The sequence below is a fragment of the Myxine glutinosa genome, chromosome 5 (assembly GCF_964187855.1).
Source record: "Myxine glutinosa chromosome 5, kmMyxGlut1.1, whole genome shotgun sequence".
Lineage (NCBI taxonomy): Eukaryota > Metazoa > Chordata > Myxini > Myxiniformes > Myxinidae > Myxine > Myxine glutinosa.
This window is the reverse complement of record NC_136265.1, coordinates 90,558,019-90,574,229: the sequence shown is the minus strand read 5'-3', so window position 1 is coordinate 90,574,229 and position 16,211 is coordinate 90,558,019. Positions and strand designations below refer to the sequence as shown.

Below are 16,211 nucleotides of genomic sequence, written 5' to 3'. Positions count from 1 at the left end.
TCGACAAGATGGGGAGAGAAGGGGAGGAAGCACACAAACACAACATTTGAGAGCAGGGACCTCGGGAGATGTGTGGGAGGGAGAGGGCCTGGGGGGAGGCAGGATAGGTATAAAATTAAAATGCAAGGACCCCAAGGACTTCCAGGAAAGAAGTCGGCACCTCAAAAAAGTGGATTTGGGGTGAAATTAGCGGGGGTAGAAGAGATCAAGGTTTTGGATTGGGGAAGATAAGAGATGGTGGTGAACAGCCGTTTTAAAGACCTGGAGGGAGGAGTGGGATTGAAGAGAGTGAGGGAGTTTGTTCCAGAGGTGGGAGAAAAGAGGAATGAAGGAGTGAAGGTGAGCAGAGAGTCTTGATTTTGGCAGTTTAACCATAAGAGGGTTGCAGGCAGATCTTGTGCGACCTGTAGGAATATTTGGGGGACAGAGCCCAGAGAGAGCTGGGGGACAGAGCCCAGAGAGAGCTGGGGGAGCAAGGCCGGAGAGGAGTCGGTAGAAGACGGAAAGACCACCAACCTGCCTGCGGTGAGTAAGTGAAAGGCCCTCGGAGATAGCGTCATCGCGGGAGATTCCAATGATTCTGAACGCTTTGGTTTCAACAGCGTGAAGACGAGCTAGGTGTGAGGCAGGAGCACCAGCCCAGAGGGGAGTGCAGTACTCTATTGAGCTGAGGATGAAAGCCTTGTATGTGGTGAGAAGCTCAGGTGTGCCAAGGAAGGACTTCGCACGACGGAGGATGCCCAGTCGGCGACTGGCTTTGGAGGCCAGCTTGGAAATGTGGTTTTCCCAGGAAAGATCATGGCAGATAGTGAGACCCAAAAGCTTGAGTGACAGAACTTCTTGGAGAGGATTATTCCGAAAGTAGATGGGAGGGTTGTCCAGTCGGTCTTTTCGGAGAGACATCGTAAGAGTGTGAGATTTGTCAGGATTGAAAGACATGTTCCACTTGTTTGCCCAGTCTGTGATTTTGTCCAGGTCTGCAGAGAGTGAGGAGGCTGCAGACTGCCGATCTGAGGGATGAGGAATGGAGCAGCAGAGAGTGGAGTCATCAGCAAAGAGATAGAGAGGATTTTCAAGAGAGATCATTGATGAAGACCAGAAAAAGCACAGGGCCCAGAACACTGCCTTGGGGAACTCCAGCCTGAACAGGAAGAGGAGATGAGAGAGACCCATTCAGGGCCACACGTTGACTACGACTGGAGAGGAAGTCTGCCAGCCATGCGTGGAGATTTCCATGGATACCAAAGGAGGAGAGTTTGGTGAGCAGAGCGGGGTGCCAGACCGTATCGAAGGCACGTGATATGTCGAGGGAGACAGCTCTAATTTCCTGTTTGGCATTGAGGACCTCCATCCATTGTTGAGACAGCAGAAGCAGCATGTCCAGAGTAGAGTGACCTGCTCTGAAACCAAATTGATGATCAGAGATCAAGCCATTGGAGAAGAGGAAAGATTTCATATCCAAAGCAATGATGGATTCCATGACTTTGCTGATAATTGGGAGAAGGCTGATTGGTCTGTAGTTGCTAGGATCTGTTTTTGCACCTTTTTTGTGTAAAGCGGTGATGTTGGCTGATTTCCAAGCAGATGGCAGTTGACCTTGAGCAAAAGAGAGGGTGAAGAGAACAGAGAGAGGGAGTGAAAGAGCGGAAGAACAGGATTTTAGGAGCTGTGGGCTGATGCCGTCAGGTCCAGTTGCAGAATTAGAGTCGAGGGTTGACAGAAACTTTCCCACCTTGTCGAGAGGAAAGGACACGGAGTCCAGGAGCAGGTGGGTACAGAGAGGGATGGATTTGGGACACAAGATGTAGAGGCAAACACAGAGTTGAGGCATTCAGCTTTTTCACGTGCGGAGTCAGCTGTGTAGCCGTTTGAGGTAAGGGAGGGGATGGAGGGGGAACAAACACCAGAAACTGATTTGACCAGACGCCACCAGGATTTGGAAGAGGGAGACAGATAAGAGAGTTCGGTCTTGAGAACGGAGAGATATTGTTTCCTGGCTCTCCTGAGGGTGGACACACACTTGTTTCGGGCTTTGTGAAAGGAAATGAGATTTCCTTCCGTTGGATTTGCTTTCCAGGAGACGAAGGCAAGTTGTTTCTGGGCAACACCCTCACCACAAGATTCCGTGTACCATGGACAGGAGGAAGGGTATGACAACTGAAGACGAGATGGGATAAATCTGTGCATGAGAGAGAGCAATTTACTTTGGAAGAATTCCCAGGATGAGTTGATGTCAGAGGTGGAAGAGATGGGAGACCAGTCCAGATGATTGATGGCTGCTTGAAGACCGTGCCAGTTGGCCTGAGTGAAATGCCAGACTCGTCGGACGCTGAGCAGGCTCCCTGAGAATGGTCAGAGAGATGTCCACTTTAACAAGCACATGATCAGATGAGCCGATTGGAGCAGAAGAAGAGCAGCAGACATTTTCAGGGAAGTTAGCCATAACCAAGTCCAGAAGAGAAGATGCTCCGTTGACTGAGATCCGGGTCGGGAAATTGACAGATTGTGTCAGTCCCAGTGAGTCGCAGAAGTCCTTTGCTGAGGAGCCATGGCTGGTGAGAGAGGTACCCACACCCAGCCAACTGGCATGGTGACAATTGAAATCACCACATATGAGGAAGAGAGAGTTGGGATGAGTAGATAGAAGTTGGTCCATATTATCAGACAGCGAGATGTCGATGGAGTCAGCACTGTTTGGTGGACGGTACAACACACTTATGAACAAGAGGTGGGAGCGAAGGGGAAGCCGTAGCCAGAGGTATTCCTGGGGGTCAGGTGGAGAGAGTGCAGTGCAGGGCGAGTGAGGAAGAGAGTTTTTGATAAAGATAGCAACCCCACCTCCAGGACGAGGCTCAGGTCTATCATACTGGAGGAGGGAGTAACCCGGGAGAGATACTAAGGAATCCGAGTCATCATGAAGGAGGAAAGTTTCTGTTAAGCAGATCACATCTGGTTTGTCAGAAACAACCTGTATGGAGAGATCAGTTAAGTTTGAACGAAGGCCTTGGATGTTTGAGGTCCATAACGTTAATGAAGAGGAAGGGGGAGCATCGGCTAAGGGTAAGAGGTAGGGAGAGCTGTTGAAGGTGTGTCAGAGATTTCAGAATAGCTCGGAGAAAGGGAAGGATGGGGCGGACAAAAGGTTTGATGGTGATTGGCTGAGGCACAATGAGGTGTTATTTGAGGAGGGGGAAGAGCGAGGCAGAAGGTTGGGGGAGATGGAGGTGAGAGTTGGAAGGGGGAAGAAGCGGGGAGGACGCTTTCAGGAGGGGGAGTGAGAGGGGGGGAAATTGAGAAGAAATGAGGGTGGGGTAATTTGAAGGGGAGGGGTGAGCGGGGAGTTTAGGAGGGAAGGGACAAGGGGAGGGATTTGAAAGGGATGGGATATGGGGGAGATTTGGAGGGCAGGGGTGAGGGGGGAGTCTAGGAGGGGAGGGGTGAGGGGCAGTCTTAGTGGGGAGGGGTGTGGGCCGTGGGGGTAGTTTAGGAGGGAAGGGGCAGGGGGGGAGATTTGAAAGGGATGGGTGATGGGGAGGATTTGAAAGGGATGGGTGATGGGGAAGATTTGGAGGGAAGGGGTGATGGGGAAGATTTGGAGGGGAGGGGTGATGGGGAAGATTTGGAGGGGAGGGGTTATGGGGAAGATTTGGAGGGGAGGGGTGAGATTGGATTTTAGAAAGTGTACGATTAATGGGAAACGAACATTTATTGCAAAATGAGTTTCTTGTGACCTTCGAGTCAAAAATACGTTTAAGGACGCTGGAGGGAGGATGGAGTGCAGAATAGTTTAGGGAATGTAGAAAAGAGGCACTGTAAGAGATGGAATTTTTTTTTGGGATGAATAGATTTGGTGAGCAAGTCGAAAGCAACCTTTTAAAGAAGAAGAAGAAAAAGGTGTTATAATATACGACAGAATACAGAACTTGAGGGGAAAGTGTGAACATTTTAAAGTTTAACAGTGAAAACTATCTGGGGAAATGGGGGAGAAACACATGGTCGAAGAACGAATGAACGAATAAGAACGAATAAACGAATGAGAACAACGAATAAGAACAGAGAAGGAATTGTTTTTTTTGTTGTTTTTTTGAGTTGAGATTTTAAACAAGGAAGTAGGCTATGGGGTGAAAAGACTGGGAAAAACAGAGAACGAAAGTTATTGGAGCACAAATGACGGACCGCTGAGAGAAAAACAAAGCCTCAAGGTTGGACACTGTACAAGGCCTCAAAAGACACGACACAAATTAACATGATTTTCTGTACAGGTATGAAAGATTTGCACCGAAAATCTTCCTCGGGACACACTATACGGACACACACCATAAAATAAATACAGTTATAACGAAAATACAAATGGGAACAATTACTTAACTTCGATTTCGATGGAGAGCGTGGACAGTTGCGAATATATGAAACCATGCCGGCAAGACTGGAAGCGGAAGCGGACCATTCTTAATAATTAATTAATTATTTAGGGGGGACATTACCAGGGATGGTGGTGGTGGTGGTTTGTGTGCAGCCTGTGGCTGATGGCTGCATCATTTTGTGGGGTGTGGCTGTGCCGCTGATACAAGGCCCCCCATTACCATTCAGCTGGTACTCATTTTGGTGTGAATGTGTCTCCCCCAGGGATCATTATTCTCACGTCTCCCCCAGGGTCAGGTGGGTGAGAATGTGTTTATGAGGGTAGAGGGAGTAATGACAGACTGAAAGATGTCAATGAGATTGAAAGGGAAAGTTCTGATGCCGTGTGTCATGCCAGCCTACCTTCATGTTCTGGAAACGGTGGCACTGGCAGAGGGACAACAACAGAGGCTGCAGGTTTGCAAGAACAACTCGGTGAGGAGGATTGCGGGAGTGAAGAGGGTGGATAGAAAGAGGATGGATGAACTGAGGGAGGAGATTGATGTGCAGATAAGCTTGACTGGGAGATTGGTGAAATGCCAGCTGGGATGGGCTGGACACGTGGTGCAGATGGGGGAAGACAGAATGGCAACGATAGCGGATAGTTTGACTGAGCAAGGTAAGAGGAAAAGAGATAGGCTACGGTTGAGATGGGAGGATTGTGTGAAGCGGTATATCAATAAGGTGTGCAAGTCTGGTGTTGGCTTTTCAGTTAGGGTGGTTAGCTTGAGATCTTATGGTCCTGAATTCAAGCATCTGTCATGGCATTGGATTAACACCAGGCGGCCTGTCAACCTTCTAAAGTTCACAAAATGAGTACCAGCTTACTGGTAATGGGGGGTGTTGCATCAGTAGTACAGACACACCCACAGAAATTGATGTGTTGCTAAGCAACCACAGATATGAATCACCACCACCCGTAACATGTGAGTTGCCGGGGAGTGGAGAGAGTTGGCTGACAACAGAACAGAGTGAAGTGGAGGTGTATCGTGGTCAAGGTAGGGCAGAAGCTTGGAGCCATTGAACCTCACCCCTTATAACGGGAAGTGGAGGAGGAGAAGAATTGTTCTTCCTATTTCCTGAGCAAATATACTGCGCTTAATAAATATTGTTATGGTTTCGCGCGACCCTCGTTCCCTTACCAAGGGGAGGTTAAGCCCCTTGTTCTAGGGTCGTCGCAACCGCGAGACTTGAGTCGCCACTCCCGGGCAGACGCAGGACAGGGTTTCGGGACTAGGTTCGCACGTACCTAAGTACCTACGCCGCTGCGGAAGCGGGGATCAAGTCTCGCACGAACCACGCGTAATGTGAGTGCACCCGAGCGGATGGCGCACCACGTGGTCCGTGCTATTATCTTAATATTGGAACCCGATTGGAGCGATATAATTCGTACCACGCTTTGTGAATAATGGAAGGGACGAAACGGTCGAATAGCAGGAAGAACACAGGTTTCATTATTATCTATCTATAATTCCAGTAATCTCTGTGTGTATGTTTGTTTGTATGTTTGTTTGTTTGTTTGTATGTCTGTGACCGCTGTTTCTCGACAACTACCGGTCCGATATACTTGAAACTTGCCAGGTATATTGCTGGGGACCCGAGGATGTGCCTTTTCAAGGTTTTAAATTAATCGCAGAAGTAGTTACCGAGCTATGTCCAAAAAACGATTCAACCAATCAGAGAGCAGCGAGCTATCACATGTGCCGAACGTGGCGAACACACTCTGCCTCGGATGGCACATTTGAGAGCGTATTCATTTATTTCCCGTCGGCAAACTATGTTGCCGTTAAACTATGTTTTAAAACTAATTATAAAACTAATTAAAACTAATTTGCGATTAATCGTAACTGCGATTTGCGAACTTCCGGACAGTGAGGACTGCACTTCCGGCATCCAATCACAGAACGCGTTATTGCGTAGGCGTGGCCGATGTGAGAGCGAGCAGCGAGCCGAGCCCAGCGCGTGCGCCATTACGGTACGTAATTCGATTTCTTCCGGAGAAAATAATAATTTCTCGATTTCTTATGCGCATTATTTCTCCCAATTCAGTCAGAGCGAAGGGCGGAAGCGAAGAGCGTTGTTTTTTTTGTTTACGGGCGTACGGGCGGGGTAGAGCGTACGGGTAGCGTTTTTTTTTTTTTTGGCACATTTGAGAGCGTATTCATTTATTTCACGTTGGCAAACTATGTTGCCGCTATGTTGCCGTTAAACTATGTTTTAAAACTAATTAAAACTAATTTGCGATTCTTTCGCTTTCCTGCGCATTTGTGCACGCTATGGCGATTTCTTTACCAAACTCCGCTAGCCGTTAGCTTTGGACCAAACCATTTCATGTAAATAGAGGGGGGGGGGGGGATTGTCACCGTACTCGCAAGCCGTTAGCTTTGGACCAAACCATTGCATGTAAATAGAGGGGGGGGGGGGATATACTTTTAGATATATATATAGTACGGGCATGCCCTAGTTATTTACAATGATCGGTAGAAGAACAGAGACACAGAGCAGATCTTATACAGTCTTACTTATCGCCCAGACAATGGGACCATTCACACTCACAGGGGGGGATGAAGGAAGGAAATGTTCATGCGCTGAATGCGCCGGCTTTGTCGTTCAGGAGCAGCTCAGCTGGCGTGGCCCTATGCGGTCACAGCACGTCCCTCGACGAAGGCAGGCAGGCAGGCGGGAGGGATCCTCGCAGCGCGTATCTCGTACAAAGACAGGCAGGAAATATGCGCATCTCTCGCCCGGCACGGCGGTCCTTTACAGCGCGATTTATACAACAGCGCGCTTTCGCCCTCATAACTCAACAGAGGATCTGCCTCAAGCTCAACCGAGCATTTAACTTGTAACCCAATTCAACACCACGCACTCTCAGAACTGTTCAACAGAGGACCCCGGCTCATAGCTTGTATCCCTCCCTTCCCATAACTTGGTTCAGCGCACCTCTCCTCAGAACTCGGATGCCTCCCTTCCCATAACTGAGGTGGTGGGCTTCGTGCAAAGGGTTATATTGCCACGCCCTTTGCCCGATCGAATGTTCCAAGTCACGCCTTTTGACACAGTGGTAAGCCACTCCCCTCGAGCCCTGATTGGCGGCTCGTGCTTACCGTCACTCCCATTCTCCCTGCTCCACCTTCCTTCGGCCTGGATCGATTTGTCAGGCCAGCCTCGTGGTATTTCGTGCCAAAACCACTGCAATCAAGGCATCATTGTATTGGAAGGAGACCTAACTCTCATTATTCATTGGTAGGAGACCTAACTCTCATTATTCTACTCAACGCAAAACTAACACAGGAAAAGGACTACGCTGACATTTACTAAGAAATAACTGAGCTTTAAATGAGGTGATATGTTGTAGTGTAACTAACTATGGGGGGGAAATTAACCTTTTATTGCACAACCACAAAACCGCAACAATATTTATATGCAGTTTATACATTGAATTTCCGAAGAAACTTCGCTTTCCCAAAGGGTTCATAATATCTAACTTTACAAATGCTCTTCCTTTCAAGCTTTAATACAGGTGAGTCAGTCCCACTTCCCAGTGTGATGAACATGAACTGAATTCCCACAGACATTTTCCAGAGGAATGTTGTTGTTCCATCCAATTTTATTTAAAGTGGTTTCTTATTTATTACCTGAAAGTTATTGATGTGGGAAAACTGTCTGCATATCAGCATACCTGTGGCATGGGTTACATCTGAACACAAATACTCCTTCATACACATCCCCTGTGATTGTGTGTAAGGCCTTCTCACCATTGAATGTCTTCATCCTAAAATTGCTGAAACGCCCAGATTTTATATCAACATCTAAACTTTTAATTGTTTTATATTTGGTGAAATCAACATTCACATCAACATGTAAAATAATTAGAGTATTAACTTAAGAATCTGCCCCATGTACCATTGTACACTTTCTATTTCAGGATGTCACATGGTGTGTGTTTGTGTTTGGTGAAAGTTCAAGTGCTGTAACTGATTTTGGGAGAGGATAATGTCTCAAGTACAGAGGTACTTCACATGCAGGTACTTTATCAGATCAAGGTACTCAAGAGTGGAGCAAACATCAGGAAGAGTGGTATGTTTGTTGCCCCTCTCAAGGTTCACCGACCATGGACGCTCAAGTTGGCTGATGGAAGGATTGCTATCGTGTGCAGCTGGGATTTGAACAGCAGACTCTGCTTGCGTGTGGAATGAAGGTTGAGAAACTGGAAGGATTTCCTGAGATTCTGCAGATAAAAATAGAGGATGTGAACTCCTTTGGCATGGAAGAGGAGCAAAGCGACCAGCCGAATGGTGAGTTGTGTGATCAACATGACTTCTGATGGGATCTGAGTTTGTTTATTGCCAAGTTTTTTTATATACATGATCGAGGCTCGTTGAAAGGTTGAAAGAGGTGACAGTAAGGGAGGCATTAAAAGAGAGGCTGAGTATGGTAGAGGATGATGTGGTTGAGCTTGAAAGTGGTTGGATGTCAATGAAAGCTAGTCTGTTGGGAGCCGTTGGTGAGGTATGTGGATGGACAAAAGGACCACCGAGGCACTCGGAAACATGGTGGTGGGATGACGAAGTTGGAAAGAGGATTGACGAGAAGCGGAAGAAGTTCAAGGAGTGGCAGAAGGCGAAGGGTACGGGAGCAGAAACAGCAAAGCATGAAAGTTATAAGGCAGCCAGGAAGGCTGCAAAGAAAGAGGTAGCAAAGGCGCAGGAGGCATGTAGGAAAATGTTCGGAGAACGCTTGGATTCGGAAGAGGGTCAGAAAGCAGTATTCAGGATTGCAAAGCAGACAGCGAAAGAGAGGTGTGATGTGATGGGGGTGAGTTGCTTGAAGGATGAAGTGGGACAAATCGTTGTGGACCCAGATGGAATTAAAGGAAGATGGAAAAGATATATGGAAATGCTGTTGAATACAGAGAATGAATGGGATGGCAACGTAGAGAGTAACCCAGTTTTAGGACCGGCAGAGAAGATAACCGAGAAGGAAGTTGAGGAAGCGATAAAAGCAATGAAGAGTAGAAAAGCGGGAGGGCCGACGGGAGTTGTGGGAGATATGTTGAAGGCAGCAGGAAGTTGGGGTGTGAAGAGAATGGCAGAGATCTGTAATCTGGTGGTGAAAGAAGGCCGCATTCCAGTGGATTGGGAACTGAGTACCCTCGTCCCTCTATACAAGGGGAAAGGTGACCTTCTAGAGTGTGGCTCGTACCAAGCGATAAAGTTATTGGAGCATGGAATGAAGGTATTGGAAAGGGTGTTGGAGAGGAGGATAAGGAAGAAAGTGAAGATCGACGAAATGCAGTTTGGATTTATGGCAGGAAGAGGAACGACAGACACGCTTTTTATTGTGAGGCAGTTGCAGGAGAAGTACATGGAGAAGAGGAAGAAGTTGTTTCTTGGGTTTGTTGATCTGGAGAAAGCATTCGATAGGGTTCCACGCAAAGTATTGACATTGGCAATGAGGAAGTTAGGAGTGGAGGAATGGTTGATCAGAGTAGTGATGGCAATGTACAAAAGAGCGCGCACAGCTGTATGGACGAAGGACGGGAACAGTGGTGAGTTTGAGGTGAAGGTGGGAGTGCATCAGGGGTCGGTACTAAGTCCACTACTATTTGTAGCTGTGATTGAGGTGCTGGCTCAGAACGTAAACGAGGGTTTACCGTGGGAGTTGTTGTATGCAGATGATCTGGTGTTGATTGCGGAAAGTATGGATGGACTGAAGGAAAAGATGAACAAGTGGAAGGAATGTATGGAGACAAAAGGTCCAAAGGTGAATATCGGAAAGACGAAGGTGATGGCAAGTGGTAAAGCATGTGGTGAGGTGGAAAGAACTGGGAAGTGGCCCTGTGCTGTGTGCAGGAAGGGTGTCGGAGTGAATTCCATTCAATGTACAATGTGCGCTGAGTGGGTTCATCAAAAATTTAGTGGTCTGAGAGGGTCATAAACCAGTGTGGCAGCTACATTCAAATGTAAGGTGTGCGCAGAGGGAGCTGCACATGGAGGAAATGTTGAGTTGGATCTTGGAGACGGCGTGAAGCTGGAAGGTGTGAAAACATTTTGCTACCTCGGAGACATGCTGAATGGAGAAGGTGGATCAGACTCGGCAACGGTTGCTAGAGTGAGATGTGCATGGAAGAAGTTTCGGGAACTGAGTGGCTTGCTGATGAGGAGGGGAGTGTCGTTGAAGCTGAAGGGAAAGGTGTATGCTGCATGTGTGAGAAGTGTTATGATTCATGGGAGCGAGACATGGGTCATGAACGTAGAGCAGCAACGAAGGCTGGAAAGGATGGAAATGCGAATGGTTCGGTGGATGTGCGGAGTATCGTTGAGAGAGGGGAAGACAAATGATGAATTGCGAAAGATGATGGGAATCGAGCCTGTGATTGATGCTGTGAAGAGGAACAGGTTGAGATGGTTTGGTCATGTGTTGAGGAAGGATGAAAGTGACTGGCTGAGAAGAGTGATGGAAATGAATGTAGAAGGAAGTAGAGGATGGTGAAGACCGAGAAAGACTTGGCTAAAGATGGTGGAAGAAGAAATGCGGGCAAGGGGGTTAACAAGGGGAGATGCAGAAAATAGGGCAAAATGGAGAAGATTGTCATGGGGACCGCAAGGCTAACCCCCGCTCTAGCAGGGAAAATGGCCTTAAAATGCATGTTGTTGTTGTATCGAGGCTCGTGGAGGAGATGGAACAGAATGGAAGGGAATAAAATAGATTGGAGAAAACAACAATAGCAGAGTCAATGTGAAAGTGAAATGAAGGGAGAAGGGAGAAGGACACATGCAGATTAACAAGCTGCAAACAATTTGAATGAAACACAAGAATGAGAAGGGGAAAGTGGAGATGAAACAGAAAAGTAACAAGCGTTACGCCTAGGTCTCCCGTCGGTGAAGTGATGTGAGTTGACAAAGTGGAAGACACAGAAAACAGGGAAGAATCTGATATTTGCGAGTGGGTTGGAGACACACCAGATTAGAAGTTCGTAGTTCGTTTATTTTTCAAGATATTCTACTCACAAGGTTCAGACATATATGGTGGCGGGCATCTTGGATTTTGACGTGGCGACCCAATTTTCAATAGCGTTCTTCCTTATGCCTAGATACACCCACACACCAGATTAGAAGTTGGTACTTCGCTTATTTTTCAAGATATTCCGCTCACAAGGTTCAGACATACATGGTGGTGGCCATCTTGGATTTTGACGTGGCGACCCAATTTTCAATAACCTTCTTCCCTATGCTAAGATACACCCTCTAAAGGTGGGCGCGATTCGGAAAATTTTAAGTCCGCTTACCGCTTATCCGCTCCGCCAGCCCGTGTAGTCCGATTCGCTTATCCGCTTCAGCAGCCGAAAATCTTAGTCCGCTTATCCGCTTATCCGCTTCGATTCGATTTTTTGAAAGCGCTTCGACGTTTTTAAAGCGATTTTTGACGTTTCTAAAGGGAATTTAATGCTTTTTAAGCCTAAATAGCCATTTCTAACTACTACAAAGACAAACAAAGCTTTTAAGATCAAAAATATACATTTTTATTTAAATAAAATTTATTCAAAATGTATTGAAATAAAGTTTTCCACTCGACTCTACTCTACTCTACAGTTAATTTAAATATAATTTTAATATATGCAAGTTACATTAAAGAAAAATCAATTTGCCCGTCCTTTCTTTGACAAGAGAGTCTACTAGTCAACAGACTAGCACTAGCAGTCTATTGACTAGTCCTCGTCTTCCTCCTCCACCTCGTGGGCCTTCTTGAGGATTTGGAGGTTGCCCTTCATGAAGACGAGGGCCTCGAAGTTCGGTGCAGCCAGGGCCGACCTCTTAGGCCTGAGGATGTCCGACCCGTAGCTGAACACGCGCTCGACCGAGGCAGAGCTCGGGAGCGGCGTGTTATGCCTGAGAAACAGAGTTACCCAAGCATCACGGAACTCGAGCGGGAAGAGATTGGGCGAGAGCTGTAACGTTTGGTTATTCAGACACAAACAAGTCAACAAGATGGCGGGCCAACGGACTGCCGTTTATTCGTCATGGTGTCGTGAACATGCCGTAAACCATGACGTGAACATAACGTCATGATGTAATGCGTTATGTTACAACCATGTCGTAAACCATGACGTGAACATAACGTTATGATATAATGCGTTATGTCGCAAGAGCCGAGTTGTTAGGGTTTCACTTATTATTCACTTAAATAAATATTCACAATTCTAGAGTAACGGCTCAGGCTAACAGCTGATTTGGCGAATCGCGATGCGCTTTAATTTTTCGGTAGTCCGCGTACGCTTATCCGCTTCGGTTTCCGGGGGTTGTTCCGATTCGCTTATCCGCTTCGAAAACGTTAGTCCGCTGCAGCGGATAAGCGGATAAGCGGATAAGCGGACTTTCGAAGCGGACCGCCCACCTTTGACACCCACACACCAAATTAGAATTCGGTCCTTCGCTTACGCACGCACGGACAGACGGACACACACACAGACGGAGGGGAAAACCATAGTCCCCCTTTCGCTCCATGGTGCGACGGGGGACAACAAACCAAACAACAACCAATGAACAAATGAAAAGAGATGAGGGAAAGGCGGAAAATGACAATGACCTGGAAAAATGGAATGCTTTGGAATGGAGTAATTTGTGGTGGAAAAGATAATGGTTGGATCAGGGATTATGTGAGATGGTGATAAGCAGCTGTCTTGAAGACCTGGAGGGAAGAATGAGATTGAAGAGAATGTGGAATGTGTTTCCACAGGTGGTAAAACAGAGGAATGGATGAGTGGAGGTGAGCAGTGATTCTAGATTTTGAGAATTTCACCAGAAGGTGCCAAAATCAAGACTCTCTGCTCACCTTCACTCCTTCATTCCTCTTTTCTCCCACCTCTGGAACAAACTCCCTCACTCTCTTCAATCGCACTCCTCCCTCCAGGTCTTTAAAACGGCTGTTCACCACCATCTCTTATCTTCCCCAATGCAAAACCTTGATCTTTTCTACCCCCGCTAATTTCACCCCAATTCCACTTTTTTGAGGTGACTTTTGACTTCTTTCCTGGAAGTCCTTGGTGTCCTTGCGTTTTATACCTATCCTGCCTCCCCCCAGGCCCTCTCCCTCCAAAAACATCTCCCGATGTCCCTGCTCTCAAATGTTGTGTTTGTGTGCTTCCTCCCCTTCTCTCCCCATCTTGTCGACCGCTCCCATTTTTTATATACTTTGTTTGCTTGTTTGTTTGATTTGTTTGTTTGATAAATGTTAGCTCTTTCACAAGCCTTGACTCTGTATACAAAAAAAAAAGAAAAGGAAAAAAAAAGGTGTTTGCTGGTGAACATGTTACCGCAGAAACCTGGAGGGGTGGGACAAAGCATGAAAAGGGGAGACCAGAAAGAAGGCAGGATAAGGGACACCACCAGCCTGTCTGTGGTGTGAACCTCATGGGCCCGCAGACTCGGCTTCATCGCGGGAGATTCCAATTATCTTGAGGCCATGGTTTCCACAGAGTGAAGCTGAGAAAGATGTGAGGCAAAAGAGCTAGGCAAGAGGGGGGAGCAGTTTTAATGTTGATGAAGCTGTTGATGAAGTCCTTGTTAGTGGATAACAGATCAAGTGTGTTTAGGAAGGACTTTGCACACTGGAGGATGCTCACTCTTGCTTTGAAGGCCAACTGAGAAATGTGGTTTCCCCAATAAAGATCATAGTTGATGATGAGACCCAAAAGTTTGAGTGACTGAACTTCATCAGGATTGTTAAGAAAGGAGGTTGGAGGGTTTGCCAGATGATACTTTTCAGAGAGGGAGAAAGTGAGAGTGTGAGATTTGTCAGAATTGAGAAGACGCATTCCAAGTGTTTGAGCTACTTTTGATTCTATACATGTCTGAAGAGAGGGAAGAGGCTGCTGCTTCTCCGAAGAATGAGGCATGTCAGGGCAAAAGGTAAGCCTGGTGTTTGCTTAATAGCTGCGACCCCCTCTTGTTCCATTGAAATAACACCAGGTGCGTTGATTCAGTCTGTCATCCTTCCAAGGTCGGCATCTAAATGTTAATGATCATAAATGAGTATATGAAACAACAACAACGACAAAGGGTGGTGCCATCAGAAAAGAGGTGGAGGATTTTCCAGAGAGTCGGAGAGATGGTTGATGGAAAAAAGGACGAGACCCACCATTCTGCCTTGGGGCAAAACAACCTCAACAGGGACAGGAGATGAGAGGATTCCATTGAGAGTTAAGCTCAACACATGTCTGGGGAGAAAACCCTGATCTTATGTGTGACATTGAAAGCCTCCATCCATTGTTGAGAGAGCAGAAGAATAACGTTTATGGTCGAGTCACTGGGTGTGAATCTGAACTTTTCAAAGAATTGTTGTGTTTTGAGTCATTGTTCCGTCCTCCCTCATAAGATTTCCCTCATTCGGTCAACTGTGCACTGAAAGGAATGTATGGAGACAAAAGGTCTGAAGGTGAATATTGGAAAAACGAAGGTGATGGCAAGTGGTAAAGCAAGTGGTGAGGTGGAAAAAACTGGGAAGTGACCGTGTGCTGTGTGCGGGAAGGGTGTCTGAGTGAACTCCATTCCATGTAAAATGTGCACTGTGTGTGTACATCAAAAATGTAGTGGTCTGAGAGGGTCATTAACCAGTGTGGTAGCCACATTCAAGTGTAAGGTGTGCACAGAAGGGGCTGCAGATGGAGGAAATATTGAGTTGGATCTTGGAGACGGCATGAAGCTGGAAGGTGTGAAAACATTTTGCTACCTCGGAGACATGCTGAATGGAGAAGGTGGAGCAGACTCGGCAACGGTTGCTCGAGTGAGATGTGCATGGAAGACGTTTCGGGAACTGAGTGGCGTGCTGACGAGGAGGGGAGTGTCGTTGAAGCTGAAGGGAAAGGCGTATGCTGCATGTGTGAAAAAGTGTTATGGTTATGGATTTATGGGAGCGAGACATGGGTCATGAACGTAGAGCAGCAACGAAGGCTGGAAAGGGTGGAAATGCGAATGGTTCGGTTGATGTGCGGAGTATCGTTGAGAGAGAGGAAGACGAATGATGAATTGCGAAAGATGATGGGAATAGAGCCTGTGATGGATGCTGTGAAGAGAAACAGGTTGAGATGGTTTGGTCATGTGTTGAGGAAGGATGAAAGTGACTGGTTGAGAAGAGTGATGGAAATGAATGTGGAAGGAAGTAGAGGACGGGGAAGACAGAGAAAGACTTGGCAAAAGGTGATGGAAGAAGAAATACGGGCAAGGTGGTTAACAAGGGGAGATGCAGAAAATCGGGCAAAATGGAGAAGATTGTCATGGGGACCTCCAGGCTAACCCCCGCTCTGGCAGGGAAAATGGCCTTAAAATGCCGGTTGTGTTGTTGTTGTTGTTGTGTTGTTCATGCAGATTAGATGAACAGAATATGCAGATTCGGCCCCAATCTGTTTTCAAACACTATGACGCCAGTGCCGTGAGACATTTCATCAATACAAACACATGTTTAATATGTCACAAGATTCAATTCGTCATGTATGTAACAGGACCCCAATAAACCCACCACTGAGAAGACTTTGCCCAAACATCATGCTGAAATGTCAAAGCACAATAACATACATGCACTCAATCAGTTCCCTTCATTCATATGACATAATTACAAAATAAAAGATAACATCAAATGGTTCATCATTGCCTTGGTTCCTAAGGAACCATGACAAGAGGTTGTCTAACATCGTCTCTGTTGGAGTTAGTATTCCCTATCTTGAGAAATGAATTTAAACAAAGAAATTCAGTTGAATTGAATTGATTCTTCCTCGTCTCCACGACTCCGCGGACACATGTACAATAAGTTTC

General features: G+C 46.7%; 1 protein-coding gene across 2 annotated transcripts in view; it reads left to right on the top strand.

Annotated features, from left to right (window-relative positions):
* The window catches only part of LOC137427361 (uncharacterized), a 123,740-nt gene that overhangs the window by 99,391 nt on the left and 8,138 nt on the right, over nucleotides 1-16,211 (top strand). For both annotated transcript variants that reach the window (XM_078778378.1, XM_068116799.2), the window contains exon 2: nucleotides 8,505-8,699. In XM_078778378.1, coding sequence (XP_078634504.1) covers nucleotides 8,597-8,699 — 103 coding nt within the window. In that variant the 5' untranslated portion in view covers nucleotides 8,505-8,596. The remainder of the gene's footprint in view (nucleotides 1-8,504; nucleotides 8,700-16,211) is intronic.